This window comes from Caenorhabditis elegans, chromosome II, assembly GCF_000002985.6.
Source record: "Caenorhabditis elegans chromosome II".
In the NCBI taxonomy this organism is placed as follows: Eukaryota; Metazoa; Nematoda; class Chromadorea; order Rhabditida; family Rhabditidae; genus Caenorhabditis; species Caenorhabditis elegans.
In genome coordinates, this window is record NC_003280.10 from 14,001,250 (window position 1) to 14,028,579 (window position 27,330).

A 27,330-nucleotide genomic window follows, 5' to 3' on the forward strand; every position below is an offset into this window, starting at 1 on the left:
TTGCAGCCACTGCCCACAGCTGCCCACCGTTGAGTCGCCTGCGTGGTTTCTAGGCGTCACCTGCGTGCTTTTTGGTTGCCTGCGTGGTCTTGACGCGTTGCCTGCGTGGTGGACAGTCACCTGCGTGGTTTGGAGCGGCGCCTGCGTGGTTCGATTTATCTGAGAACCTACCGTATTCCTATCCTACCGTACCCCTAACCTACAGAACCCCTATCCTACTGTACATCTGCCCTACCGTACCTCTACCCTACCGTACCTCTACCCTACCGTAACCCTACCCTACCGTACCTCTAGTATGCCGTTCCCCTATCCTACCGTACCCCTACTCCACCGTAACCCTACCCTACCGTAATCCTACCATTCCCAAACGCTATTCTACTGTGACCCGACCCTATCCTAGCGTAACCTCATTCTACCGTACCCCATGCACTACTGTAGATTTTTAATATTTATTCAAATAACAATATTTACAATTCCAAAGATATTTTTGTAATTATTATTCTAGATCAATAGGGTCCTCGATAAACTTCATGAAATGCTTCATATTTGTGCAGTCCTTGCAGGAGCCGGGCGTGCAGAAGCCACACGACTTGGCACAGTTCTTAATGCGATCTGAGCATTTGTAGAAGCAATTTGAGCAGAAGCCGTTTTTCACCCAGTTGACGCAGCTAAAAGTTCACTTGTAGGCTTAACCTGGGAGCCGAATTTAAACTTACTTTGAGCTGTTATCATGACAATTTGGATCAGCAGTTGGTGGTTCTGGGGTAGTGGCTCCTGGGCACATGTTACAGGTTACTGGGCAGAAGGCTTTGAGCATTGGGGTGTACTTGGAATTTGTACAGAGGTTTTTTAAAGATGCACAATCTGTCGAGGGATCATCCTGGCACGGAGCTTCGGAGGATCCAGCGGTGGAGGAATCAGAGGAAACTGTGGAACCTTCTGTTGTAGTTGTGGTATTCTCCGCAAGTTCTTCAACATAGTCTTCCTGGCACAGTGCCAAGGCGAATAACGTGACAAAAATTAAGAGAGGTCGGAAAATCATCGCGAGCTTGAAGTTTTTCTTTGTTTGCTCCGAGGTTTTTATAGTGATCCGCTGCCGTGGTGGGCGTGATGATTTTGATAACGCAGTTTAAGTAGACAAACTAACGTACATATGACACTAGATGGCACTGTTAAGGAGATTATTTTCAGTATATACGTGCTGCAACAGTTTTTGAAAAGAAATGGACCCATGAGGTGTCGGCTGTAGCAAACTGGAATAATCGAAAATAAACGAAACTTGGGGTGAAAGCTAACCCATATATTGTCCGCTGCAACGCTGCCAAAACTTATTTATATTACAAAATTGGCAACCGACGCCGCGTGTGTTCGCCAACATAAAATTTACCGCACTGAAGCTACTTACTGTTTGTAGCCGACACCTCACGGGTTTCGGTTTTCACCGACCCCATCAAATCTGTAACATGCCAAAGCAGCCGACACTTTACGGATTCCATTTTTGTAGCGCAATCTAATCTAGCCAGCAGCCGAATTCCCACGGACTTTGCCATCCTATCTCAAAAGCACCTATATATTTGCAACCGACACTTTACGAGACGCCTAAACCCCTAAATTGTCGGCTGCGGATACTGCAAAACATTACAAATTGTTTCATTGACGCCATAATTCGGCTAAAATTACGTTCACTTCCAATTTGTATCACTCATTTTCATTTTTTTCATCTTCTCCTATTTTCTCTTTCAACGTCTTTTTCTGGCACCACCACCAGCAACGACACATAATCCAATTCTCTCCCCCATCGATCCCCGACATTATACATCCGCAAACCGTAATTACAAACATACTTCTGTGTCCTTTTCTGTCTGTTCAAATTCTGCCGAAATTCTGCTAATCGCGGCGCGGGACGGCCGGTTTGACATGACCCCCCTCAGGTTAAGCCCGATTTTTACATTCGATCGGTAGCTACATGGCTGGAGATCACCAATTTTTCTAGTTTCCATGAGATTTTTTTTAGTAGAAAAAACACTAGTTTTTGAAGTTGAAATGTGCATGTTTATAGTTTTATTTTTATTTTTAATTTAATTTTTTATGTCATGCGGTATCACTATTAAATACCAAATTTTTAGATTTTCCTTTGAGATATGTACAAACGTGCACCCATAGAAATGTGAGATATAATTTCCGGTTTTTTTCATATTTAGTTTGATCTGCCACAACATGCCAAATAAATTTCAAATATCTTATCAGATGCCAATTGGGTGGTGAGTGGCTATTGGAAATCAAGAATATCTCAGCGAATATTTGTGATATCTGAAAATTGTTAACTAACGAATTGTTTGAAATGTAATTTGCTACATTTTGTCAGTTTTGTGTTGTTTTGTTAACAGTTTTTTGATACCTCTAATGGCTGTAGAGATAGAAAAAGATGAAAATTGTTAATTGAAATGTTTTATTTCGAATTACTACTGCCATTCATACTCCGTACTGTTTACAGATTGTTCAAACAAACATTTAAGTTCTCACTCACTTGTTCAAAATTATTTCTTGTTCTCATCCTCTTCCTCCAAAAAATTGCTTATCACTGATTGGGTGTGGTTTGCCTAGAGGTGTCATTATCACCTCCAAGACAGTAGGATTAGCAAACAAAAAAAATTCTAAACTTATACAAATTTTGGTCTAAAAATAAATCTTGAAATTGAGCTGATTGGTCTTTGAGCAGAATTATGGAGTATAAAGTTTTTTGAAAGCAGCCGACATTGCGCGAGGTCGGCAAAGTACAGTGAGGTGTCGGCTGCTTTTTTTTACTACTAGGGAAACCTTCGCTGCACCCACTCGTAAATTGTAGGTCGCTTTTTCTTCCCACAACCCCGCTCCAAAAAAAAATTCCACAAGACCCCAAAAATTAGTTTTTCTAGTCACACACACACACACTTTCTGCAAGCTTTATGCCATCCTATCTCTAGCCTACATTATCTCTTGTTTATCAAGTTTTTGCGTCTTTTCCCTCGTATCCGATCAGACATGCCAATATCCACATACTGATAACACCCTGGAAGGTTCTTTGTCATCACTTCCCGACGGTGATAACAATATTCGTCATCATTTTTGTTGGCAGAAGAATTTTTAATTACTACATGTCTAGTTAGAATGAAGCAGCCGACTCTCCAAGATCCCTAAATGATCAGTAGGCAAAAGCAGCAGACACTTCGCGGGACTCAAAATGACTTGTCGAGCTAGACAGCCGACACTTTACGGGGCCGAAGTTTACTCATAGTAAGAAGCAGCCGACACTCCACGGGCCCTTAATAGCAGAAGCAGCCGACATCTAACTGTTCACACAACAGTCGGTGAATGTTGAATCAGAGAGTTAGTAGCCGACATCTGGCGGTCGTCGAAGGACGATAATTCGGAGGGATTGTGGCGGACATCTCACGGGTCCCAAAATTTTATATTTGGAGTGGCGGACGTCTGAGTGGAAACCCATTTGCAACTGTAAAATCAATGAAGGATATCTAATTATTTAATTTCCAATTTCTCCTCGAGAAAGCGAGAGTCATAAATAAAAATGCTTATAATATATATCTGGGGGTGGAAGTGATCATTTGTTGAAAATCGAACGTCGGGTGAAGAAGAGATAGGTTCACACACACACACCCAGGAGGCAACAACGAGGCGAACGATAAAGCCACCGGAGACGCAGACGGTCTTCGGATCTGGTTCGGCGTGTTGAGAGGGGGCATCAGCCGGTTCCTCTGAGGAGGGGGAAGAGGGGAGACGAAGAAGAAGATACCCCCGTCCGGTGAAGCTTATTATCCGACAGGCAGACGATTGTTGCTTTGACTTCTTCTTCATTGCCCACTTTTGAACACTTTTCAACAGGTCTCTCAAGATTTTTGGCAACTTTTTTTGCGACTTTATAGGGAGATTATCGGCTGGAGATTATGCAACATTCATAACTTTTAGTAGATCAATGATTATTGTGTAGAATTGGCTTCTTTTTCCTTGCTTAAAAAAAAATTAAAAATCCCCGAACAATTTCCAGCATTTTTTCATTTGAAAACTTCTTTCTAGACCTTACTGTTCCTGAGATACAAGCCTTTTTAGTCCAATGGGCTAGAGAGTGTGGAGAGGAGAGAGACGCAGGGCGCCTCGTCGTCGGCGTCTCCCCTCCCTTCACACTCTCTAGCTTTGCTCTCGCTAAACTGTGTGTAACTTTTTAACTGTAAAAGATACAAAAAAGTGGCAAGAGGCAAAAATGATCAGCATAAAATTTTCTATAAGCTGAAATCAAAATCTTTGGAAAATTCCAAAAAAAAAACTACTACAGCTGTCAGTTTTCAGCCTTAATTTATTACAGTGTACCTACTACAACTACATTTCCCTTGAATTTCCTCCAAAACTTTACAAAACGTTACAAAACCAAGCGAGTTTGTTTCTTAAGCATTTGCATAAGTGGTTTACAGTCCTCAGAAACATAGACACTTTGTTTATTCTCCCCTCCCCCCCCCCCATTCAAAATGAAAGCTTCTAGAATTTTCTCGTAGTTTACTTGGTAATGTATGCATGTGTAAACTGTAACTGTATATAATTGTATATATATAGAGACGTCTGAAACTCACAAAAACCACTTGAATAGCATTCTTGTGTGACTTGTGGCTTTTGGTGAATCTCGGCGAGAGTCACACACTTTTTATTCATTCACTATTTCCGTAAGGCTGACATGCCTAAGTGCCTGCCTACCGCCTATTTTTTGATATTTTCTCCGTATAAATTATTTTTAATTGTATTGAATTTCAAAATCAACAATTTCAAGCATTTTAAGATTTTCAAAACTGTCGAAGTCTAACTTTTCGAAAATTTCCAAAATATTGGAAAAAAATTATTTTTGGCAATAGGTAGTTTGTAGTTTGTAGTTTGTAGCTTGTAGTTTGTAGTCCGTAGTTTTAGCAGGTAGTTTGAAAGTATGCAGCTTTTTTTTGTTTAAAGTTTTGTATTCGTATACTTAAATACTTGTTAGAAATGTTCAATAGAAATTGTTCAAAAATATACATAGTTTGTGGTCATTGTAGTTTGTAGTTTGTAGTTTGAAGTTTTAATTTTTATTTACCTGTTTTCGGTCAAATATTCTTTTAACAATTTCCAGTTTTCTCAGTTTTCTAAAGAAACTGTTATAAAAAATCCTAAGCCGCTCTTCAAAATTTTTGTTTTTTTTTGCCGTTTTTGTGGAATCATACCTCTAAAATTTCAAATTTCATTACAGAATGCATCCCAAACTGGACCCTATCCTAATTCTCTTCCCATTCTTCTTCATCTCCTCCATAGTCGCACAATTCACATCGCAAACCTACCCAGATCCTCGATTAGATCCATTTTCATGTCGGTTGGCACTTCCATCGCAAGTCTGTGATCCGTCGGCTATCGTTTCCGATGAGGAGAGAAGTCGATTGGTGCAGAGGGTTAATCAATTGCATTCGTTGACTTCTGGAATTAAGAATACTTCTCCGTCATGTGCATTGATGCCTGATAGGAATTTGGAGGTGAGTTACTGAGTTGGACAATGTTGAAGTTGGTAGAAATGCGCCAGAAAGTCAACAGTTTCCGAAAATTTTTAATCCGGTTTAAGCCTAGACCTAGGCTTAGGCTTAGGCTTAGGCTTAACCGTAGACTTAGGTTTAGGCTCCGGCTTAGGTTCAGGCTTAGCCTTAGGCCTAGGCTTAGGCTTAGGCTTAGGCCGGGCAGAGCAGAAAAAGATTTAAAAAACGAAAAATGAAACAGTCCAAAGCCTGGCCAAATTTTTTTTTCGAACTTGCGTCAGAAAGATTCCAACCTTTGGCAGAAGCTTGCCAAGCTAAATCACTTATTTTTCAGATAATTGTCGCGATAATCGACAAAATCGGAAGTGTACCAGGTGTTCCAGTTGACATTGAAAAATTCGCCAATAACTTGAAAAGAAGATACCAAAACTTCCAGGTATGTCTTCTGAAACTGCTTTTAATTCTTAAATGTTCCTGTATATAATTTCAAATTTCAGGACGTTGGAATGTGCGACACTACAGTGCTCATCGTGAATTCTAGACAAGATCGTCAAGTGTTCACAGTTGCTGGTAGAGATGCCAAGATCTCGAAGGACACGTTGAAATCTGCATTTGAACGGAATATTGGGCATTTCAAGACAGGAAGATATGCACTTGGGCTGGAAGGAATGATTGAGGTCATTGTGGCAGCTTACTCGAATGCTCATATTGTGCAGGTCCCGACTCCAACTGAGTTTAGACCGACTGAGTGAGTTTTGGGGTTTTTTTGATTAGCGGCCCGCCAGGTGTCGGTTGCTATCTTTAGGAACCAGTCGACACATGAAAAACTGAGAAAGCCGCGGACATCTCACGGGCTTGAAAATAGTCTGAAACTGGCTTTTAGTAGACCTTGTAACAAAGGTGCAGCCGACATTCGGCAGGCTACTAAAAACACAGCTGATAGATTATGGGGTGCTCAGATAATTGCTGCAGCCGACAGCTCACGGGAATTAGTCGAAGCTGCAGCCAACACTTTCCTGGTCCTCTTTTTCAAAACTTACGATCAAACTTCCAGATTCATGCCAAACCCACCTGCGGTCTCTGCTGTTGAATCCCAACCATTCCGGGCCGCTGGTCTCCCGAACAGTGTGCAACAGGCAAAACGCCCATTCCCAGCTTTCAACACGATTCATGAGAGCATTGATGAAGATGATAAGGTAAATTTTGACAGAAGATTTCTATTTTTAGCCTAATTTTTTGAATATATTTAGGTCTGGGTATCAATCCTTCAGCAGGCCATGGCCCGATGTGGACAGAACGATGCAGATCTTCCAAAACATGTCAGAGCAGTTGTTGAAGGTTCGTTCAAGCTTTTTTAATAAAATTTTATATTAAAATTTTATATTTAGAAGCCATGAGTATCTCCTTGAAGCTGATTTCCGACTCACGTTACAACAAGATCGAGGAGGAGACCGAGAAGAACAAGGAAGTACTTGGAAACCGACAAAAGTGAGTTTTTTTCCAGACCCGTTAGGTGTCGGCCGCTGAACAGCCTAGCAAAAATACGAATTATTTTCAGAGCCTGGGACGGAGCCACCAACGACTTCATCCGCCCACTCTTCCAGAAGTACCGCAACTCGATCCTTTCCGGAGCATCACAAACCTGCCCGGTTAGCGCCGCGGGCACCAGAAAACGAAGACATTTCTAAATTTTGTATATTTTCTCTAACAATTTTCCACGACGGGTCACACATATCCTCTTAATTCCATTTTCAATTTTTCGATGAAAAAAAATCAATAAAAAATCCACGTCATTCCACGTTTTTGTTGTTATTTACACTTGCTCACAAAACAAAAACAACACTTTTTTCAATCATCGTTTAATTTCGTTTCCCATCTCGTCATGCTACGTCTCGAAGAGGTAAGTTAATTTTCAGTCGGTATTTGTTGGCTGCTTGAGTCATGCTTAGTCCCACGAGTTGTCGGCTGCTATTTTTGGGAAATTCTCAATTTCATAATACAAATCTTTTTTCACATTAAAATTGTTTTTTTTCTTTGCTAAAAATAATTCGGGTCCATAATGTCCCATAAAGTGTCGGCTGCTCGAGTCGGTTGCAAGTTTTAGGCGGTCTCAAGATGATTTCAGTTTAAATTTTAAACTCGCGAGGTGTCGGCTGCCAAACTAATCGGGGCTTTGCCAAAACTTATAGCATCTTCTTTGGAACCCATCAGATGTCTGGTTTTAAAAATCAATAATTTCCAGGACGAACCTTCCCCCGGAATCTGTGACCAGCTCCATGAGATCGTCCGCTCCATTGGCCTTCTATGCTACGTCGCATGCCCACCCATCCCATCGGAAATCATCCGGAAATTGGCATTCCACCCGCCAGACAAAGGAGCCACCTATCGGATCGAGCTGAAATCTGATCCGGAGAAGGATCTGGAAAGTGTTCGTGATTGTCATGACGAGCCTGTTCAGCTGGTGGTTAGGGATCGTGTGCATCCTGAGGTGAAAGTGTTCTCGGTTACAACATCTGAAGACAGTCATCTTGTGTGTGTTAAGTGCTCCCCGAATTGCTATTCCAAGAATCCAGAGGTCGCGAATCAGGTTAGTCATAACCTGCAGAGATAATGTCGGCCACAATTTTAAAAATTACCATAAATCGTCGGTTGCTTCCAGGTCGTACTCTTCTGCCAATCCAGCTCTGCCGATCTTGGAAGCTTCCTTCAGCCCAACTCCATGAACTTTTCCACGTTTGCTAACTTGTTCGAAACGGATGTATACGCCTTCGACTATTCAGGGTAAGAGTGCAATCGCGCTCTATGAATAATCATTGTTCGTTTTCTAGATACGGCTTTTCCTCGGGCACCCAGAGCGAGAAGAACATGTACGCCGATGTGAGAGCGGTATATGAACATATTTTGAAGACCAGACCGGATAAGAAGGTAGCTAGGATCAGGAATGTCCGAGATTATTAGAGAAAGATAATTTCAGATTGTAGTAATTGGATACAGTATCGGAACGACTGCAGCGGTAGACTTGGCAGCTTCAAATCCGGATAGACTAGTTGGAGTTGTGCTGATTGCTCCGTTGACCAGTGCACTGAGGATGTTCTGCAACAATCCTGACAAGGAAACGACTTGGTGGGGAGACTCTTTTCTCAGGTAGACCTGTTATGTGTCCGCTGCTAGTACTAGAACGGATAAAGCCGTTATTTAGATGTCAACTGCAAATACTGCCAAGTTAAAACCGTCAGGAATCTTCTGCTAGTTATCTCTAGTTTTAAGTCGTGAGGTGTCGGTCGCTGGTTTACTAAAGCTTGCAAAGCGTCTGCTGCTATCTTTCATGCGTTCAAAACCGTTAGGTGTCGGCTGCTAGCGCTCCCAAAATAAAAACAGTTAGCCATCAGCTGCTACTACTCTGTTAGACCGTTAGGTGTCGGCTGCTTGCAAATCATCTTGATTTTCTATGTACCCATACTTTCAGCATTGACAAAATCTGCCACATCAACACCCGAGTGCTCATCTGCCATGGAGACCATGATCAACGCATCCCAATGACTCATGGAATGGCTCTCTATGAAAATCTCAAAAACCCAGTGCCACCACTGATCGTCCATGGCGCCAATCATCATTCAATCATTAGCGGAGAGTATATTGAAGTCTTTACTAGAATTGCAAGGTAACACTTGATTTCCACAATGTTCCTTTAAACTACAGTACCCATTTCCAGCTTCATGCGGAACGAGACCCTTCTGAGCTGCCGAGCCAATCAAATCGAGTCGTCCTCGTCGAAGAAATTCAAACATGAATGAATAGTAATTTTTATGATTTTTTGTTTACTTATAGTTAATAAATAGTAGTCTCCGTGACCTTTTCTCATCATTTTTTCGCCAACATTGTTTTCTCCACGTACAAAGATTTTCCAAAATGATTGTTACACAAAATTGTTTATTTCCTACTCTTCTTTTCCTACAAAACAACCGTTCATTCCTTGTTCTTCTTTGTCACAATGCCACGTGGTGTACAGGTTAGTGGTGCTTTTTACCCCGTAGATGTCGGCTGCGTTGTGCCTGGAGAGTGTCGGCCGCTATCTTGCATTTGGACCCGCAAAGTGTCAGCTGCGCTCTTCTCCTATAGCCTGTTAGAAGTCGGGCGTTATCTCACTTTTATAACTCGCGGTCTTGTCTTTTTTGGACCTGTAGAGCGTCGGCTGCTATATTTTCCAAAGGCCTTTTAGACGTCGGCTGCTTTCACACATTTCAAACTCGCGATGTGCCTACTGCACTGTAAATTTTCCGTATATTGCTTTCCCCTTTTTGAAAGCAAACAAAAATCGCTGAATGATAATGTGACTGATAATGTGTTTGCGTTGTTGGGAAATATGAGAGAGGTGGTGGGGAAATGGAAATGATAATTTCGCATCGATTTTCTGAGTCATACACAGTATGCATAATTTGGTGTAATAATTTTCAAATTATTTCCACATTCTAGTCGAAAAAATCGTCGCAAAAATTTCGGACAAACCAGCAAAAAGCTATCAAGTCTTTCCATCCGGGACGGAAGTTTTCAAAGTTTTCAGGGTGAGTTTCTAATGCATTAGTTATGTGACGAAGTAGCGTGTGTGTGCGGGGAGGAAAACCCCGGCTCTATCATCATTTCTCTGTCCCTTGTGCTCTATCTATTTCGACCGGAAGGGCTTCATGAGTTGGAGGAGTGCATGTTAATTTTAAATTCATTTTTCCTTTTTTTTTTTGTTCAAAACTAATTTTCAATCCTGATTTCTCCACACTCGTCGCGCATTTTCCTCGTCGAGCCGCCGCCGGAGAAATGTGAAGAGGTTAAAGTGGTAGGTGAAAATATGTGAGGCTTGTTAAGTGTCGGCTGCTCAACTCGGAAATTGTCGGTCGCATAAAGCCCTAGTCGTACCCCTGAGGTGTCGGTTGTTATCACTATTTTTGCTCCAACTGCTAAGGCGCCTGTAATCTGTCGGCTGCACCATATCAAACACTGAAATTTTCGGTGACCCGTGTGCTGAAGGCAATTCAGTGGATTGTGTGGTTGATGTTTATTGAATAATTATAAAGAAAAGAAAATACAAAAGAATTGGGAAAAGAGTTGGGGGGTGTTTAGTTGTGCAAGGGTCACTCGCACTGTAAGATTGGAATGGTAAGAATGAAAGTGGGCATCTGCTGCCTTGGGGTCAGGGGGCGGGGCGGAGTTATGTGATGGCGGGAAGGAAAGAGATTGTAATATAAACAATCAAGTGGATGGGGTGTGTAATAATACAATAATGTGGCTTACTGTAGTAAAGCCATTACAAAGATAATAATAATTTAAGAATCAAGAGAGTACAGAGAGTTCTGTACAACCCGCACTGCTTTCGCTTTATACAGTCACTAACTTAGAAGTTTGAAGAGATTAAAGTGATAGGTGCCACTATGAGCGGCCGACACGATAAGGTTCCAGTGAAGTGTTGGCTGCGAGCCAGCCCAACGAGTTTCCGGTTGCCATAGTTAGCAGCCGGCAACTTGCGGGTTAGCAAAACTTTTCTACTAGCACATCAAACTCGCGAATAGTCAGCTGCAAAACAAAACCAGTTATTCTCCGACAATAACCAATTTTATTTCAGCGTGATCCCATCGCCGCAGCCGAAAACCCGCCCGGATGCTGTGACGTCTTCCTCGACGTGCTCCGCGCATGCGGTCTCATCTGCTACGTGGCATGTCCACCCGTCCCGTCAGTAATCACTCGAAAACTCGCATTCCACCCGCCCGAGAAGGGCATGACCTACCGGATAGTGCTCAAGTCGGATCCCGAGAAACGATTCAAGAATATTCGCGCGTGTAAGGACGAGCCGATGCAGATGGTCGTCAGAAACATCAACAATGGTGCAGACTATGTGCATCCCGAGCAGGATGTTGAGGTGTTCTCGGTGAAGACCGCCAATAATAATGATCTGGTCTGCGTCAAGTGCACGCCGGATAGCTACTCCAGTAATCCTGCGGTTGCTGAACAGGTTAGTTTGGGTAGCGGTCCGGGACGTGTCGGCTGCTGCTCGTACCACAAACCCATAAAATGTCCGCTGCTAAGAGCATGAACCACTGGATTCCCAATTGTCTGCTTCCAGGTTGTCCTATTCTGCCAGCCGAACTCTTCAGATCTCGGAGGCTTCCTTCAACCAAACTCCATGAACTTTGTCACCTATGCGAACGTTTTTGAGACTGACTTATATGCATTTGACTATTCTGGGTCAGCTGCAAACTTGCTCTAATGATAATCACATTTAATTTTCCAGATACGGCTTCTCCTCGGGGACTCAAGGCGAAAAGAACGTGTACGCCGATGTGAGAGCAGTTTATGAAAAGATTTTGGAGATGAGACCGGATAAGAAGGTGCCTAGTAGGTAGATGCTCTCTCAGAATAAGAAGAATAATTTCAGATCGTCGTGATGGGGTACAGTATCGGAACGACTGCAGCAGTCGACCTGGCAGCTACCAATCCGGATAGACTGGCTGGAGTTGTGCTGATTGCTCCGTTCACCAGCGGGCTCAGACTTTTCTCCAGTAAACCGGATAAGCCGGACACATGCTGGGCGGATTCTTTCAAAAGGTAGGTCTTATGTTGTCCGGCTTTCTGCAGCCTTTTGTTTCAGCTTCGACAAAATCAATAACATCGACACTCGTGTCCTGATTTGTCACGGAGATGTTGATGAGGTGATCCCCCTGTCACATGGTCTGGCTCTCTACGAAAAGCTCAAAAATCCGGTTCCCCCGCTCATCGTCCACGGCGCAAACCATCACACCATTCTCAGCGGGAAGTATATCCATGTCTTCACTCGTATTGCAAAGTAATATTTTCTCTTGGGATGTTCCGTTAAACTGAAAAATTTAGCTTCCTTCGTAACGAGACCCTCGTGAGCTGCCGTAGCGCTGAAGTCGACTCGTCACAGCAACAACAACAATTGTCATCGAAGCGAACGGAAAATGAATAGGAATTGTTTTCTTTCTTTACGTGTATGTGTATAATTGTCTGAAAATCGATAAAGACGTGTACTATGAATATTTAGAAAAACTTTATTAAATGTTATATCACTGCTGCCGAACAGTAAACTTGAGTGGAAATCCCAAAGAGGGTCTCGTGATCGTCTCGGGCAATGGCATATTCTCCAGTAGCCCAATATCGGTGTGAATATGAAATCGTCGCAAGACCCAAGAGATCACAGTTTTCTCCTCCTGCATTGCGAACTTTTGCCCGATGCAGTTACGGGGTCCCGCACTGAAAGGAATGTACGCATACGCATGGCGCTTGGAGATCTCATCCTCGTTGAATCTTTCGGGGTCGAAGACTTCGTGGTTCGGGAAGGTTCGAGGGTTGTTCTGGATGAATGCAGGGGATATCATCACGGAGCAGCCCTTGGGCAGGATTTTGCCGTCTGGAATAGTTAGTTTTAGAGGATATGTTGGAGTACAGTAGTTAAGATAAACTACAGTAGTCAAACACAGGCTTGGGCGGCAATTTCCCTTCGGCAAATTGCCGGTTTGCCAGTTTGCCAAAAATTTTCATTTTCGGCAAATTGGCAATTTGCCGGCAGTTTTTGTGGGATTTTTTATAAGACGGAAACACTTAAAACTGTGCCTTTTTGAATTTTTTTTATTTCCAAAAAAAACTGCAAAACCACAATTTGCCAAAAATTTTCGGCAGATCGGTAATTTGCCGGTTTCCCGATTTGCCGGAAAAAATTGTTTGCCGCCCAACCCTAGTCTATCATACTTCTTCCCTACAGTAATCTCAGTATGGTGCATCGAAATATAATACTTACACAGAATTGTATCCATACAATAACCTTAAAAGCCTTTTAAGGATTGCCTACCGTATACCTACCGTATACCTACCAATTTCCACTTCCTCCTCCACCGACCTCGCCATTTGCGGTACTGATGGCCGCATTCTCAACGCTTCCTTCACGCATTTTTCCAAATATTTCATTTTTTTCAAGTCCTCGACACTGCATTCTCTGCTTGTCCCCTCTTAAAATTTTGGCCTATTTTTTTTCATTGAAGCTGTCAAATTCCTCACCGAAAATCTCATCCAACTCCTCATGGCACTTTTTCTGATACTCTGGGCAATTTGCAAGGCACCACAGGGACCATCCAATGCCTGCCGAGGTGGTGTCATGGCCTTCGAACATGAAGGTGTCGACTTCCTCCCGAATGTCTTCGTATCCTAGGCCACCTTCCTCTTTTTTCTGAAACTGGTAAATGTCGGCTGCGTCTCAAAAATACAAGCCTCACCTCAATCAACATATCCAAAAACGCCTTCTTCTTGCTCTCCTCCTCCACAACAACCATGCCATCAGTCTCATCGTGCTCTCTCAACTTGCGGTCGATAACTTTCTTGGTAAAGCTTGTGACAATATCCAAATTCCGTTGAAAATCCGCCTCATAACCAATCAGTTGTCGGATCGGTTTGATCCATAGCCATGGCATCCGCTGGTATTTGAACGCGAGACTGTTCATCTCGTTGACAGCCACCACGTACGGATGTGTGTGATTCGTTTGGGCGCTTACGGTGGTTCCCATTGCAGTTTCTGGAATGTGTTAGGGGGTACTGTAGGCGTACTGTAGAAATGTCTCAAGTTTTGTAGTAGTGCGGTAGGGGTACTGTATAGGTGCTACAGGGGAACTGTAGGAGCACTGTTGGGGTGCTGTATAGGTACTGTACAGGGATTAGAAGGGGATTAGAGGGAGTCCGTAAGGGTACAGTAGAGGACTAGGGGTATTGTAGGATTACTCTGAGGGGGGGGGTTGCTGTAGGTTTACTGTAGAGGTACCACAGGAGAACTGTAGTGGTACTGTAGGGGTACCGGAGCGGTATTGTAGGATTACTGTATGGGTTTTATAGGGTCAGTGTAGGAACATTGTAGGGGAACTGTAGGAGTACTGTAGAATTATTTTATGGGTACGGGGCGTGGGTACCGTAGGGATACTGTAGGGGGACTGTGGAGGGGACTATAGGTTTACTGTAGAAGTACTTTAGGGGTATTGTATAGGTACCGTTGGGAGGGATACTGTAGGGGTATTGTATGAGGTACTGTTGGGTCTGCAGAATTAGTGCAAAATTACTGGAGTGATACTGTAGAGATACACACTACATGGGAACTGTAGGAGTACTGTCGTTTTTTGGCGAGAGTACCGTAGGGGTACTGTAGGGGTACTGTACTAATACTGTACTACTTACCACAAATAATATCCAAAGCACATCTCTTAATGTAAGGGAATGCGTCAATTGTGCTATCATCAGTTTTCTTGGCGGCATTTTCGATTTGTTCTAGCAAAATCTGAAAATCCCAATTTGCAAACTCCTGCTTTTCGGTATAACATACCATGCTTTGACTATTGAAAACCACTTGAAAATCGATAAGAACATTGAAATGAAACGATGGGGTCATCATCTTTCGCCGACCTCTCCATTTCTCACCGCTCGCCAGGAGAAGCCCCGTTCCGAGCCACGGAAGGAAAATGTCATATTCACTACTCTTGTTGATCAGGGCATTGCTTTCGAGAACTTTCTGAAAAATGTGAAAATTTTGTGCGCCCGACATATTACGGGTTTGTACCTTATTAGCTTCAGGTGTCAAAACGATGACCATTGGGTATGGTCCCATCCAGAAAGCAGCTAAGGATGAGCCTTTTGTGGAGTACTCCAATCCCCAGTTGTAGAGTTGAAGCGCGAATTCTGGAAATTTGTTTTTAAAACATTTTTTTTTGTTTCGGTGATTCAAATTCTAGAATAAAATTCTGTAGTTTTTTGAACAAATTTAAAAAAAAACCTCACCAACTGGATCCATTTTGAACTGAAAAGTTGTGCCTAGCAGGGGTAAAGCCAGAGGACCATCGATTTTGGACATAAGATGGTAGAGCCGCATTCTTTCCTGAAAAAAATGTTTATTACGGTTTTTATACATACTTTTAAGGATATTTTTGAAATTTCGATCTTTGAAAAAGTGGAAAAAAATTTTTGGATATTTTTCAAAAAAAAATTTCTTTTGGAAATTTTTGAAATTTTTTGAATTTTTTTTTTCAAATTTATGTTCTTTAATAAGAATGTACTTACCTTCACAAATTTCAAAATTTTACTCAAATTAAACACAACATATATTACCACCAAAGCAAGGAGGTACACAGCGATCCCCATTTTTTTCTGAAAATTTTAAAATTATATTTAAAAATTAAAATTAACCATATAATATAACAGTGAAATTGAAGAGTTTTTATGTTAAAATATTCAAAAAGTTAAAAAAAAAAAACTAAATAAATTTTTTGGAAAAAATCTGAAAAAAATTTCAAAAAAATTTTATTTCATTTTTTTTAATTAAAAACTGAAATTTTCATACTGAAAAAATTTTGTTTTTTTCAACTACACTCAAAATACTGAACCTCTGTGAATTAATGCATATCAAAAAATTTCCTTAAAAACGGAAAAAAAGTGTAGTATAGTGGTAATTTAATAGAGAAAAATGTGCACATGTCAACTGATAATATCAGTTGATTTTCAAACTGATTCCTTATTTTGTTTGGCTAGACACTTGGCTACAGTACTGGGAGGAGCATTTTGCTCCGTGAGCATTTTTGATCTACGATTTTAAAAAATTTAGAAATATCTAGTTTGGCCATTAATTTTTAACTAATTGTAGTACTTGAAATTGTCTATTAGTTGATTTTAAAAAAATTTGAAAATTAGCAAAGTGCTAAAAATTGAATTTTAAAAAACTACAACAGTCTCAAGTAGCTGGGGTTTTAACAAAAATTTCAAAATTTTGCATTAGAGCGCATTTGCTAAACCTCAAAAATGAACAAAATTACAGTAATTTAAAATTTCTACATCATTAAAAAACCTCCGCAAAAAATTCTGCAAAAATGTTGATCTTCTGCAAAACCGTGTTGCACTTTAGAATAGTAAACCTGAACTATTTGTAAAAATCAAATTCCCAAACGTTTTGAAAAAGCCCACACAGCACAACACAAACATTGATAGTGATTATGTCATTTTTGATAAGAAATAAACCTTAAAATTCAAAATTCGAATCATTTATTGAGGAAAAGCACCAGAAATCGATGGAACAACAACGCAAAAAGTATGGAAATGGGGAACCCGTGAAATGTCAGCTGCTTTTGGTTTTTTTTTTTTTTGAGAACTTGTTTAAAATGGGTATCCAAACACGATAAAGTCGTGTTCGTACAGATAACGGAATAGTCGGTAAAGATCGTCATGATCTCGTTTTATGGCTACGGCGAGCTCACGTTCGTCCGGTGAGAGCTCCAGGGGAATTTCTGAAAATCAGGATTTTCGGACGCTTCAGACTAAAAAACCTACTCAAAACTTCCTCCTTAATAATCCGCTGAACCTCTTGAGCAACTCCCTGCTCCCCAAGGATTTCATTCAGGTTATCGGAGAACTCCGCCCGTTCAGTTTGATTCCCGCCAATCTTCACTGTACGAATCTTTTGAAACTCCCGATTGAAATGGCAATTCCTGGAAATAATAAACACACTTTGCTAAAAAGCTAACTTCCAAAATTTATTATTAAAACGTCCTCAGACAGCCAAGGTGTCTCGACATATTGGCATTCGGTAATATTTTAGCGAAACCTGTCCTGTTTTCATCCTCACCAGACGTGATTAAAGAAAGAAGGCTCGCGAACGTAATAAACCGACGCGGCGGACAACTTGCGGGTTCCGCGGCGCGCTATGTTTTACGTGGACGCTGCGGGGAGAGAGCGTGTGGTAGGAGGAAACGCAGCGTGGGGGAGGTGATTTAAAGGGGAAATTGCATTTATTGATGTTAAAAATGTGGTTTTTTGGTATTTTCAGTACAAATTTTGGTTTTTTATTGGCATAAAAAGTGAGAATAAAACCTTTTTGGACGGGAAACAATAAAAAATTACGAATTTTTGATGAAATTTTAGTAGTTTTTCTCCAAAAGTGCACTAATATTTTACTTTTTCTTTAAATTTAAAATATTTTACATATTTTTTGAACGTTTCTCTTCATTTTCCAGCTATTTTTCTAATCTTTCAACTTAAAAATCGATTTTAAAGCCAATTTTCCAAATTTTCAGCTAATTTGCAATGGAGCGCGCTTGCATTCCCGACTTTTTTCAAAATACCGTACTTACCAAGTCTGAGGGCTGAAATGATTTGTGATAAACGTCCTGACTGGTCCTGCAAGCCCCTCCGCTGTTTTTTCGTGCTGCTTCAACAATTTCCGCATGAAGCAACTGAGATTGTCCTGGCAGTTGAAGCATTTTCGCTCACTGCAAAAAAAAAATCGATAATTATTGATTTTTTTTTCGTAAAAATCAATAAAACTCACATTTTACACAACTTCTTATATGACCTAACAAATCGTTCCAACGGATGCTGAATAAATACAATCCTTCGAAAATCGTCATTAATTTTATCCCACAGCTTCCAGTCGTTCATATTGAATTCAGCGATTTTGGAGCATAATCTGAATCTCTAATTGTAGAGCACCTAGATAACTTATAAAATTCTTACCCAGTTTCTCCAATATCCTGAGAAATTGTCTTATTCGCCGAAGTGTATAGCGTTGAATTGTACAAATAGCAAAATATGGCTGTATTCATTTCGGGAAAGTTTCCGTTTATGGTGCATCCCGATAGTTTGTACTTTGGGACAAACTGAAAATTTAATTTGAAAATTTTGGAATATTTTGTCAGTTGACAAATTTTTGTTACCTTTAATCTCCGCCGAGATATGCGCATTTAAAGTATTTCGGTCAGCAGAGCGGTAGCGGGGTGTCAGTGGGCGGTAGCGGGCGGTAGCGGGGGTGCCAGTGGGCGGTAGCGGAGCTATAGCGGGGCGGTAGCGGGCGGTAGCGGGGTGTCAGTGGGCGGTAGCGGGGTGTCAGTGGGCGGTAGCGGGGTGTCAGTGGGCGGTAGCGGGCGGTAGCGGGGTGCCAGTGGGCGGTAGCGGGGCTGTAACGGGGCGGTAGCGGGCGGTAGCGGGGTGTCAGTGGGCGGTAGCGGGGTGTCAGTGGGCGGTAGCGGGGCGGTAGCGGGGCGGTAGCGGGGCGGTAGCGGGGCGGTAGCGGGGCTGTAGCGGGGCGGTAGCGGGGTGTCAGTGGGCGGTAGCGGGGCGGTAGCGGGGCGGTAGCGGGGCGGTAGCGGGGCGGTAGCGGGGCGATAGCGGGGCGGTAGCGGGGCGATAGCGGGGCGGTAGCGGGGGCGGTAGCGGGCGACTTTTGTCCAATGTTTATCTGCGCCTTACCTTCTCAGCCCGATACCCCTGCGCAAATGGTGGCAGGGATTTGATGAGGTCCGACATCCAGGCGACTCGAGGTCTGTCTGAAAAAATTGATTTTTTTTTTTGCAATTTTGTCCCCGGTTTTGTTTGTAGTGTTTCTGTGGTTTGGTGATCAAAAATTTTAAACCGTAAAAGGGAGAGGGAAATTAGGAAATTTCAGCTAATTTGAGAAAATTTCGATTTCGCCTAATACGGGCTTGATCAATCATCAGGAATTTGTTTCGAGGAGGTTAGCATAAATTGATTATAGTACTTGTGACAGGGTTACTGTAGTGGTACTGTACTTGGGATTACTATATAGGGTTACTGTAGGAGTACTGTAGTTACTAGTGTTTGCTAGGCACAATTACTGTACAATGAATGTGGGCGTACTGTACTAGGGTTTACCTTACGGGGTTGCTGTAGGAGTACTGAGTATTACTGTATAGGGTTACCGTAGGAGTACTGTTGCTGACTAATGTACTCGGGATTACTACACTAGGTTTACTGTATGGGTATTGTAAAAGTACTATAGTTGACAACTGTACTAAGGTTTACTGCATAGGGTTACTATAGGAGTACTGTAGTTGACACTATTAATTTAAACCAAACAACTCACACCTATCAGTAACCACAGATGGTTGCAGTTGAGCTTGCGGCGGATTCTTCCATTGTGAATATGCGAACCACATGAGCCCGACTGTGATGACAAATGGTACCAATAAATATGCGTGGTTCGAACGTCGAGGTGGCTGCACGTGCTGTAAGGTTGAGGACATCCTCTTGTACTGTGTTGGGAGCTCCCCGACTGGAGGTGGTGGAGGTGTTGTTGGGAGCGGCGGAGGTTTTTGGCACTCGTGTTTGTGCTTTTTTACCATTTTGATAGGTATCCTTAAAGAAAATAGGATTACTGTAAGATTACTGTAGGTGCCCCGTAGGGGTACTGCAGGGTTACTGTAAGAGTATTGTATGGTTACTGTAGAAGTAATGTATATGGTTAGTGTATGGGTAATGTAGGATTACTGTAGGAGTCATGTAGAACTAATGTAGGAGTAATTCAGAACTACTGTAAGAGTATTGTAGGATTATTGTGAGAATACTGTAAGATTACTGTGAGGGTACTGTAAGATTACTGTAAGAAAACTGGAGGATTATTACCGGTACAGAGAGTGTAGATAGTTAGAGAGTGACAGACATCCGGGACCCAATGGGGCGGGGCGCGCGGAAGAGACGATTTGTCTCGATTTACGAAATGATGACAATGAGGAAAAGTTCGTAAATCGACACAAATCGTCTCTTCCGCGCGCCCCGCCCCATTGGGTCCCGGATGTCTGTCACTCTCTAACTATCTACACTCTCTGTACCGGTAATACTGTAGGAGTACTGTATGGTTACTGTGGAAATAGTGTAGGGTTACTGTAGCAGTTCTGCATGGTTAGTGTTGGGGTACTGTATGATTACTGTAAGAGAATTGGAAGATTACTGTAGGGGTATTGTTGAAGTACAATGGAACTTTGAGGGAAGGAGTACTGTTAGGGATTCTCAGCACGCAGAATACATAGTTTCAAACTAGCGAGCTTTCAAAGTTACACAGTAAGCGATAGGTGGAAGCGAAATTTACATCTTTCCAAAAAAAATGCATGGGCGCAAAAACGAATGACGAAGATCACAAAGGTGACGATTTTCAAATAGATAAGACTGGCTAAAAGTCAGGAATTTACAGGCAGATGTCTGAGATGAGAAAATGTGGAAATTTTTGAAAATCGAGAAAACAAAAATATTGGAAAAAGGCAGGAATTTCAGATACCCGGGGATTTAAACAGAAAATTGTAAATTTTTTGGAAAAGCCAAGTGGCGTATCAAATCGCTAATCATTGGGCCTTATGACAAGGATAAAAAGAAGTTGGTGATTATGTGGAGATGATCAGAGGCAGAAATATTATACCTACTTCATGCCTGCGCACCTGCCTACCACCTATTTTCTAAATTATGGCGTCAACTGTACATATAGAATAATTTGAAGTATACAGAAATAAAGGCAAGACTTTGGTAGTAGGCAGGCGTGAGGGCTTGAGGCAAGTATAGGTTGCTTTTCAAGCATGTTAACAGACAGTCAGGTAGGTAGGCAGGACCCCCCCCCCCCCCCCCCACCGCATCAGAAAAACAGAACCATAAAACTACTCCCCTGACAATGTGTAGTTAATGTGTAGGGTATTACGTAAAACGTCTAGGTGTTTCAAGTTTTTTGCCAATTCGCTCTCCCTCTTTTTTTTTATTCTGCGCATCATTTTTGGTGTGTGTGTGTGTTTGTCTAAATCTCTTCTCAATTTCCCATATTTTTTGCGGGGGTTCGGCAGCGGCGGCGGTGAATAAGGAAAAGCTGTAGGTCTGTGTTTGATTGCGCGTTTTGGTGGATTTGCCAAGGACTATTGGGTTTCGGTTAGGGAGGGAAATGAAGCTGGAGGAGAATTTTTCTGGGGATTTATGCAACTTAAAATTGGGAAAGCTTGGCGTTCGGAAAATGTATCCAAAAAAAAGTAATGACGGTTCAAAATTTTGAAAAACAATACCAATTTTCAGCTGAAATTTCAAATTTTGTCTCGAACTTTTCAAAAAATTCCAACAACTGCCAAAAAACTTACCAACTATCTGACTAACTATAGTCGTTTGAAAAGTAAAATATTTGCCGGAAATTTTTGAAATATTTCTGGAAAATGACAAAAGTTGCCGAGAGGTTTGAAAAAAGCAACGAAAAATGATAAAATTATTTTAAAATTTCCGAAAAATTTCCGCTATGACTCGGCGTTTGCCGCCAGCTTCCTACCCAAGGCTTCGCAACTTCTTACCCAAGCCTTGCCCAAAAAATAAAAACATTTATAAGGAGTTGCCAAGACTTGGGTAAACCTTGGGCAAAAGTTGGGCGCCGCCTCAAAAATGAAAAAAGTCGTCGACTGCCTCGTCGTCCCGAGGCGTCGCCCTAGTCTTACCCAAGTCTTACCCAAGTTTTGCCTATTCCTTACCCAATTTATACCTGTGTGTTGAACTTTGATCTCATTTCCCGTTGTGCCGAAGTCTTACCTGCTGAGCCATGATGGTCGCGCGAAAAGATGCACACTATCGTACTCATATTCTGATAGATATTTTTGAGGAAGTACCAGACATATCGGATTGATACGGTATTCTCACATACCTTATTTCATTTGTTTTCAAGTGTGCTCCCTAATGATCCTAAGTACAGAATTTACAGAATTACTGTAATTCATGTTTGTTTCTTGTCTTTCAATTTTTTAAAAGTTTACATTTCAAAGAAACAGTTCGGTTTTAGAAAAATTCAAAATTTGATGCATTGGTATGACTGACTATTATTTGACTATTGGACTGACTAGGAGAAGAATTATCCTGAAGATAACTTTTATTTTTATTTTTAGATAAATTACACGGTTTATTAGACAAAATGGCAATAAAAAGCAAACTTTGTTCGTACATTTTTTAACAATGTTAGCCATCAGAGAAAAATATTGAGAATTTGCCTTTGAAGGGACAAGTTTTCTTGTGAATTCTTTCAATTACATCGAAATTCCTCTGTTTTAGATACAAATTACTCAAAAGACAAAATCTCGATTTACGCTAAACATTGCGCGTGCGGGATTTCGGAATCTTGTTCGTTCTTTACATCTGCAAACTTGGGTAAGAAGTTGGCAAGACTTGGCTAAGACTTGGGCAAGACACGGGCGAGGGAGTTTACGCTAGAATTGTTGAAGTTGGGTAAGACTTGGCCGTACTCTGGGTTAGAAGTTGGCAAGAGTTGGTTAAGAAGCTGAAAAGGCCCAAACTTGGGGAAGAAGCTGTCGGGAATTGCCGAGGATATATTGCCAAATTTTAAAACCTTCGCCAAAGTCTGCAAATTGTAGGACTTAGGCGTAGGCTTAGGCTTAGGCTTAGGTTCAGATTTAGACTTATATTAGGCTTAGGTTTAGGCTTAGGCTTAGGCTTAGGCTTGGCGTCAGTGGGGGAGCGTCAGCTTTTAGGGTTAGGATTACAGCGTTTTTTTCATTTTTCAAAGGGTTCCCGTTGGCCGATCAAAGCGAAATTTTACACAGAGGCGTATAGACCACCAAGAAGCTTTCGTGTAAAATTTCAAATTGATTCCATTAAAACTCGCCGAGTTATGGAGCTTAAGGTGTTTTCAAAATGACCCTCAACTGTTTTTTAAAATTTGAAAGTTTGGCGTTTTGTCAGTTTTCTCCCTAAGCTCACGAAAATTTAATGACAGCAGGAAGGTAGCAGGATAAGGTTTCTTGTGAATTTTGAGCCAATTTCGATTTACAGGAGCCGAGATATTAAGCTTCAAAATCCGACAAAAGTGACCCTCGCTCCGCCCCTTTTTGTCGACAAAAAAATTCCACTTTGAAAACGCGCGTGTAACTTGACGGTGGGTGGATGGATTTTGATGCGGTTTTTTGCTGTCTCTTCAAAAAGCTTGCCCCACCTCTGTATTTTTTATTTCAGAAAGATTGGAGCTCTTTGAGCCGAGATATTTTGAGTGAAACTCAAAAATCGCTATTTTTCCTCATTTTCTGGTGGTTTTAATTGAAGGAAAATTCGAATATTTGAGATTATTTCACGATTTTTTAGGGGTGTATACAACTCGACGAGCTCTTTTCAACGTGTATTTTGAAAAAATTCTACGACTTTTTTAAGCTATAGAAGTGGGCTCTTTAGTGTGAAAGCGAAAATTGCATGTTCCCCCCTTTGTTTTTTTGGGCGCAATCCTCAAACCACCGCTTCGTGCGCTGTTCTCTTTTACAAATCTTGGGTTTTGAGGTGAAAGTATTGTAGAGTAAGCTTCTGGCTACATTTTAAAGTAAAATTTATTCCAAAAAAGTTATTTTTTCATTCTGAAAATCGAGCCAGAAAAAATGTTGTCAAAAAAATGAGGTTTTTGCTGGAAAAATAAAAAATTTTCCACTACCGAATGGGATTTTATGTTAAATTCGTAATTAGTGCATACCGAATGCAAGCTGAAAGCACAGCTCTCTACGACCATTTTCCACGATTTTAGTTTATTTAATTTTTGACCTCGAATTTTCAGTTTCCCTCTTTTCCTGGACCAGTTTTTTGTTGGATAATCAATTTTATGTTTTAAATCTTATTATTTTTGCTATGAGAAGCGAGACAAACAAAAAGTTTTTGGCCATAAGTTCCTCGAGCCCCGTTCCTGAAGTTGTGGGCTTCAGGCCATGCTCCAGAGGCTTTTTTTTTTCATTCTTTACCAATTTCCAAAATTTCAAATGCTATCATATTCTCCTTTTAACGCTGACTTCAAATATATATTTTCATTTTTCAATTCCAATTGTGAGCGGAGCTACGGCGCTTTCAAGGTTCAGCAGTGCCCGCCCGCCCCCTCTTGCCTCCCCTTTCTCTTGCCTCCTCCCTCTCCACAGAGTCTCCACAGTGATGCATGTAGGCTGGCTGTAAATATGGTCTCTAATTACTGTTACAGGATCAGATATGTATATTTTACGACATATCGAAGAACAATCGACAGCATCATCACATTTGTTTTTGTAAGAGGTCCCTCAATAGGTTGTAAAACAGTCTATAATATCCACCTTTCTTCCTGCAAGAAAGGAGGTAACGTATATGAGACTGTACATTGGTTGCAATTGAGGGGTTGACAATTATTATTTTAATTTTCAAATAAAAATCTCACTTTGAAGGGAGATACAGGCGGGAGATACAGTTCGTTGAAGGGTTGGCTGCCAACACATCGCCACCCCACCCACAGAGAGACACACATTTACGACCCAATATATTCAAATATTACCTCCTGCTCTCAGTTTTCATGATTTTATGATGATTTTTACTTCATCAGAAAGAACACATTCTCTTTCCTATTTGCAGGGATAGTGGAAGACAAAAACAAAAACAATATGGATTTAAAATCAGGGCTTCGCCCCGATTTTAATAAAATATATGAAACCCTCTTAAAAAGTTACAATAAGGGTTTTCCTTGCGCTTGGAGCGCAAAAGAAAAGAAAAAGAGCTATTTAGACTTAGGGTTCCCAACTGGAATAAAATATAGGAAATCCTTATGACACACTTAAGCCTAAGGGCCCGAAAAAAAGACTAGGATGCCCAACTGGAATAAAATATTGGAAATCCTTATGGCACACCGGCGGTATGGCGCGGCTTAAGCCTAAATAGCCACTTTTATCAAAATACATTTGAGCGAGGCGGTTGTAAACTATTCGTTCTTTAGCAAAAATTTAAAAAAAAACTTTATTTAAATTTAAAAATAAATATCATATGCTATCACACCTTAGAATATCACGCCTTAATTTAGTATTCATTTTTAGTTCATAAGTGTGAGAGAAAGAAAAATCGATTAATCATCGGAATTAGATATCATCAGAGTGATTATATTCATCAAAGGTCCCACTTTACTTGAGAGTTAATTTGATCGATATAAAATGTTTATCTCATGTGAAAAAAGATTCAAATTCTGTACCTATGAATACTGCGGATATTTGAATTCCTATCTTATGGGAAGAAGGCCTTTCTTGTGGGAAGAACGGAGTTATAAAAAAATATACGCAGGTACAGAATTTGAACTTTTCTTCCCATGAGATAGGAATTTGAATAATGGCATTCTATAACTTCACTAAGAAAAAATATCCCCAAAGGTTGCTCGCAAATATGTAGAAAATATTACGAAATCTCCAAGTTTCTCAGTAATGTATAGTTTTCATTTAGATTACTGAAAAATATCCACAGATTACTTTTGAGTTGCCTGAGAAGTCAAAGTAAAACGCAAGACGAGCTCAAATGTATTTTGATAAAAGTGGCTATTTAGGCTTAAGCCGCGCCATACCGCCGGTGTGTCATAAGGATTTCCAATATTTTATTCCAGTTGGGCATCCTAGTTTTTTTTTCGGGCCCTTAGGCTTAAGTGTGTCATAAGGATTTCCTATATTTTATTCCAGTTGGGAACCCTAAGTCTAAATAGCTCTTTTTCTTTTCTTTTGCGCTCCAAGCGCAAGGAAAAACCTTATTGTAACTTTTTAAGAGGTTAGGCTTAGGCTTAGGCTTAGACTTAAGATTTGGCTGAAGCTTAGGCTTGGGCTTAGGCTGAGGCTTAGGCTTAGGAATTTTATAAGTTTAAAAACAATAACTGGGAGGGAGGAAGAGAGAAAAAAATGCCAAAAAACAAGAATTCAGAAAAAAGAAAAACTCAAAAAAAATGTACCCTGGAAATCAAAAGAAAACAAAACAATTATTCAAAAATTGTGAAAAAAAAAATCTAAATTCAGTAGAGTAAAATATAAAAAATCGATCGAAAACCCCACAAAAAACCATAAAAGATAAGGATATCAGCGGCGAAAGCCTTCAAAAATCAGCCATAAAATGCCTATCCAAGAGGTCTTCCCACTCAATTTTCCTCCGACATTTTTTCAACGTTTGGCAAAACGAGATTCTATCTTGTTTCTACACACACACCGTTATTCTTATTTTTCTTCGCCCAAACAATTGAAAGAAAATCGGGAGAGGAAATTTGGAAGACGTAGAGAAACACGAGGGATGAAGCTTGCCGCGTAATGATTGATTTTCGACGTGGAGTTACGTAATTTAATCATTGGAAATTATGGGTAATTGATGTTGCCGAGCTGCCGGTTTTCGGCAACTTTCGGCAACTTTCGGCAAATTTTAAAACTCTAGACACCTAAAAGTTTGCCAAATTTAAAGATTCAGCAATTTTCATCAACCGTATGATTTTATGATTTTTTTTTTAGTTTTGAAAACCGGCAAATGCTCTTTTACTACCTCATCTTTTACTACGTTGCTCTTTTACTACGGTTTACTCTTTTACTACGGCCGTATTTTTTACTACATTTTCCAATTTCGATTTTTTACTACGAAATGTATCTTTTACTACGGCCGTATTTTTTACTACATTTTCCAATTTCGATTTTTTACTACGAAATGTATCTTTTACTACGGTCGTATTTTTTACTACGGTTTCCGAATTTGATTTTTTACTACGATTAACGATTTTTTACTACCTAATGAAAAAAAGAATATCAAAAGTTGGAATTTGAAAGTTACCTTGTAGCAGATTTTAGGTATAATTACAATTTCATTCTGAAATCAACATGAAAGTTTCATAGCTGTGCTCTTTTTCCAACTTTTGAAGGGCTCTATATACCCACATATCTTTTCGGACAGAGGGAATGTGAAAAATTAATCAATCGCAAACTTGTTAAGCTTAAGATAAGGAACACTTTTCCCGTGCAAACTATTTGAAAAAAAAATCTGAATGGATCCAGATTCGAACCAGCAATGACTCTACTGAAGAGCGCGCGCTTTACCACTTCTTCAAACAGGCGAGTGGCGGCCGCGGTTCCAAGGAATATGTGAAACCAACCGAGCTGTACGAAGTAAGAAGCTTCCATTACTTTTTCAGATATTTAGTTCTGAAAACTTTGTCAACTCTCCTTATCAACAACTAAAT

At 40.8% G+C, this 27,330-nt stretch overlaps 6 protein-coding genes and 3 non-coding genes across 11 annotated transcripts; 4 read left to right on the top strand and 5 right to left on the bottom strand.

The window, feature by feature from the left end:
- Nucleotides 1-436: 436 nt before the first annotated feature.
- Nucleotides 437-1,057, bottom strand: F01D5.5 (ShKT domain-containing protein). Its single transcript, NM_064534.7, has 2 exons — nucleotides 717-1,057; nucleotides 437-668 (listed from the first exon to the last, which is right to left on the bottom strand). The coding sequence occupies exons 1-2, from the start codon at nucleotides 1,040-1,042 to the stop codon at nucleotides 497-499; spliced, it is 498 nt and encodes a 165-aa protein (NP_496935.1). The 5' UTR covers nucleotides 1,043-1,057; the 3' UTR covers nucleotides 437-496.
- A 4,203-nt stretch (nucleotides 1,058-5,260) lies between these two features.
- Nucleotides 5,261-7,339, top strand: F01D5.6 (TPM domain-containing protein). Its single transcript, NM_001377894.1, has 7 exons — nucleotides 5,261-5,537; nucleotides 5,869-5,970; nucleotides 6,032-6,282; nucleotides 6,589-6,730; nucleotides 6,785-6,872; nucleotides 6,923-7,022; nucleotides 7,093-7,339. Exons 1-7 carry the CDS (start codon nucleotides 5,262-5,264, stop codon nucleotides 7,220-7,222), a joined length of 1,089 nt encoding a protein of 362 aa, NP_001364598.1. The 5' UTR covers nucleotide 5,261; the 3' UTR covers nucleotides 7,223-7,339.
- F01D5.13 lies at nucleotides 6,481-6,586 on the bottom strand. The gene has a single exon (NR_051878.1). It is a non-coding gene; the product is annotated as an Unclassified non-coding RNA F01D5.13 (non-coding RNA).
- Nucleotides 7,340-7,409: 70 nt separating the features above from the next.
- On the top strand, nucleotides 7,410-9,385 carry F01D5.7 (Serine aminopeptidase S33 domain-containing protein; the record flags this gene model as incomplete). 2 transcript variants are annotated; one of them, NM_001026896.2, is made up of 7 exons in its annotated part: nucleotides 7,410-7,434; nucleotides 7,777-8,121; nucleotides 8,194-8,315; nucleotides 8,363-8,459; nucleotides 8,509-8,678; nucleotides 9,001-9,195; nucleotides 9,247-9,385. In NM_001026896.2, 7 exons carry the CDS (start codon nucleotides 7,417-7,419, stop codon nucleotides 9,326-9,328), a joined length of 1,029 nt encoding a protein of 342 aa, NP_001022067.1. In that variant the 3' UTR covers nucleotides 9,329-9,385. The 2 variants fall into 2 exon arrangements, with proteins under 2 accessions (NP_001022067.1, NP_001022066.1); NM_001026895.3 differs by having other exon boundaries at nucleotides 7,417-7,434; nucleotides 8,509-8,657.
- Nucleotides 9,386-9,456: 71 nt separating this feature from the next.
- On the top strand, nucleotides 9,457-12,597 carry F01D5.8 (Serine aminopeptidase S33 domain-containing protein). 2 transcript variants are annotated; one of them, NM_064537.8, is made up of 7 exons: nucleotides 9,457-9,543; nucleotides 11,146-11,532; nucleotides 11,644-11,765; nucleotides 11,812-11,908; nucleotides 11,956-12,125; nucleotides 12,169-12,363; nucleotides 12,408-12,597. In NM_064537.8, the coding sequence occupies exons 1-7, from the start codon at nucleotides 9,526-9,528 to the stop codon at nucleotides 12,505-12,507; spliced, it is 1,089 nt and encodes a 362-aa protein (NP_496938.2). In that variant the 5' UTR covers nucleotides 9,457-9,525; the 3' UTR covers nucleotides 12,508-12,597. The 2 variants fall into 2 exon arrangements, 1 of the variants encoding a protein (NP_496938.2); NR_131426.1 differs by having other exon boundaries at nucleotides 9,526-10,096; nucleotides 12,408-12,507.
- On the bottom strand, nucleotides 12,577-15,716 carry cyp-37A1 (CYtochrome P450 family). Its single transcript, NM_064538.4, has 9 exons — nucleotides 15,630-15,716; nucleotides 15,351-15,447; nucleotides 15,133-15,251; nucleotides 14,899-15,084; nucleotides 14,754-14,853; nucleotides 13,808-14,103; nucleotides 13,593-13,761; nucleotides 13,409-13,543; nucleotides 12,577-12,948 (listed from the first exon to the last, which is right to left on the bottom strand). Exons 1-9 carry the CDS (start codon nucleotides 15,708-15,710, stop codon nucleotides 12,605-12,607), a joined length of 1,527 nt encoding a protein of 508 aa, NP_496939.2. The 5' UTR covers nucleotides 15,711-15,716; the 3' UTR covers nucleotides 12,577-12,604.
- An 873-nt stretch (nucleotides 15,717-16,589) lies between these two features.
- Nucleotides 16,590-20,081, bottom strand: F01D5.10 (Carbohydrate sulfotransferase). The gene is made up of 8 exons (NM_064539.2): nucleotides 19,977-20,081; nucleotides 19,438-19,709; nucleotides 18,804-18,880; nucleotides 18,072-18,214; nucleotides 17,887-18,024; nucleotides 17,690-17,827; nucleotides 16,890-17,047; nucleotides 16,590-16,846 (listed from the first exon to the last, which is right to left on the bottom strand). Exons 2-8 carry the CDS (start codon nucleotides 19,694-19,696, stop codon nucleotides 16,716-16,718), a joined length of 1,044 nt encoding a protein of 347 aa, NP_496940.1. The 5' UTR covers nucleotides 19,697-19,709; nucleotides 19,977-20,081; the 3' UTR covers nucleotides 16,590-16,715.
- Nucleotides 17,104-17,191, top strand: F01D5.14. Its single transcript, NR_051879.1, has one exon. It is a non-coding gene; the product is annotated as an Unclassified non-coding RNA F01D5.14 (non-coding RNA).
- Nucleotides 17,105-17,192, bottom strand: F01D5.12. The gene has a single exon (NR_003406.2). It is a non-coding gene; the product is annotated as a small nucleolar RNA F01D5.12 (small nucleolar RNA).
- Nucleotides 20,082-27,330: the final 7,249 nt, after the last annotated feature.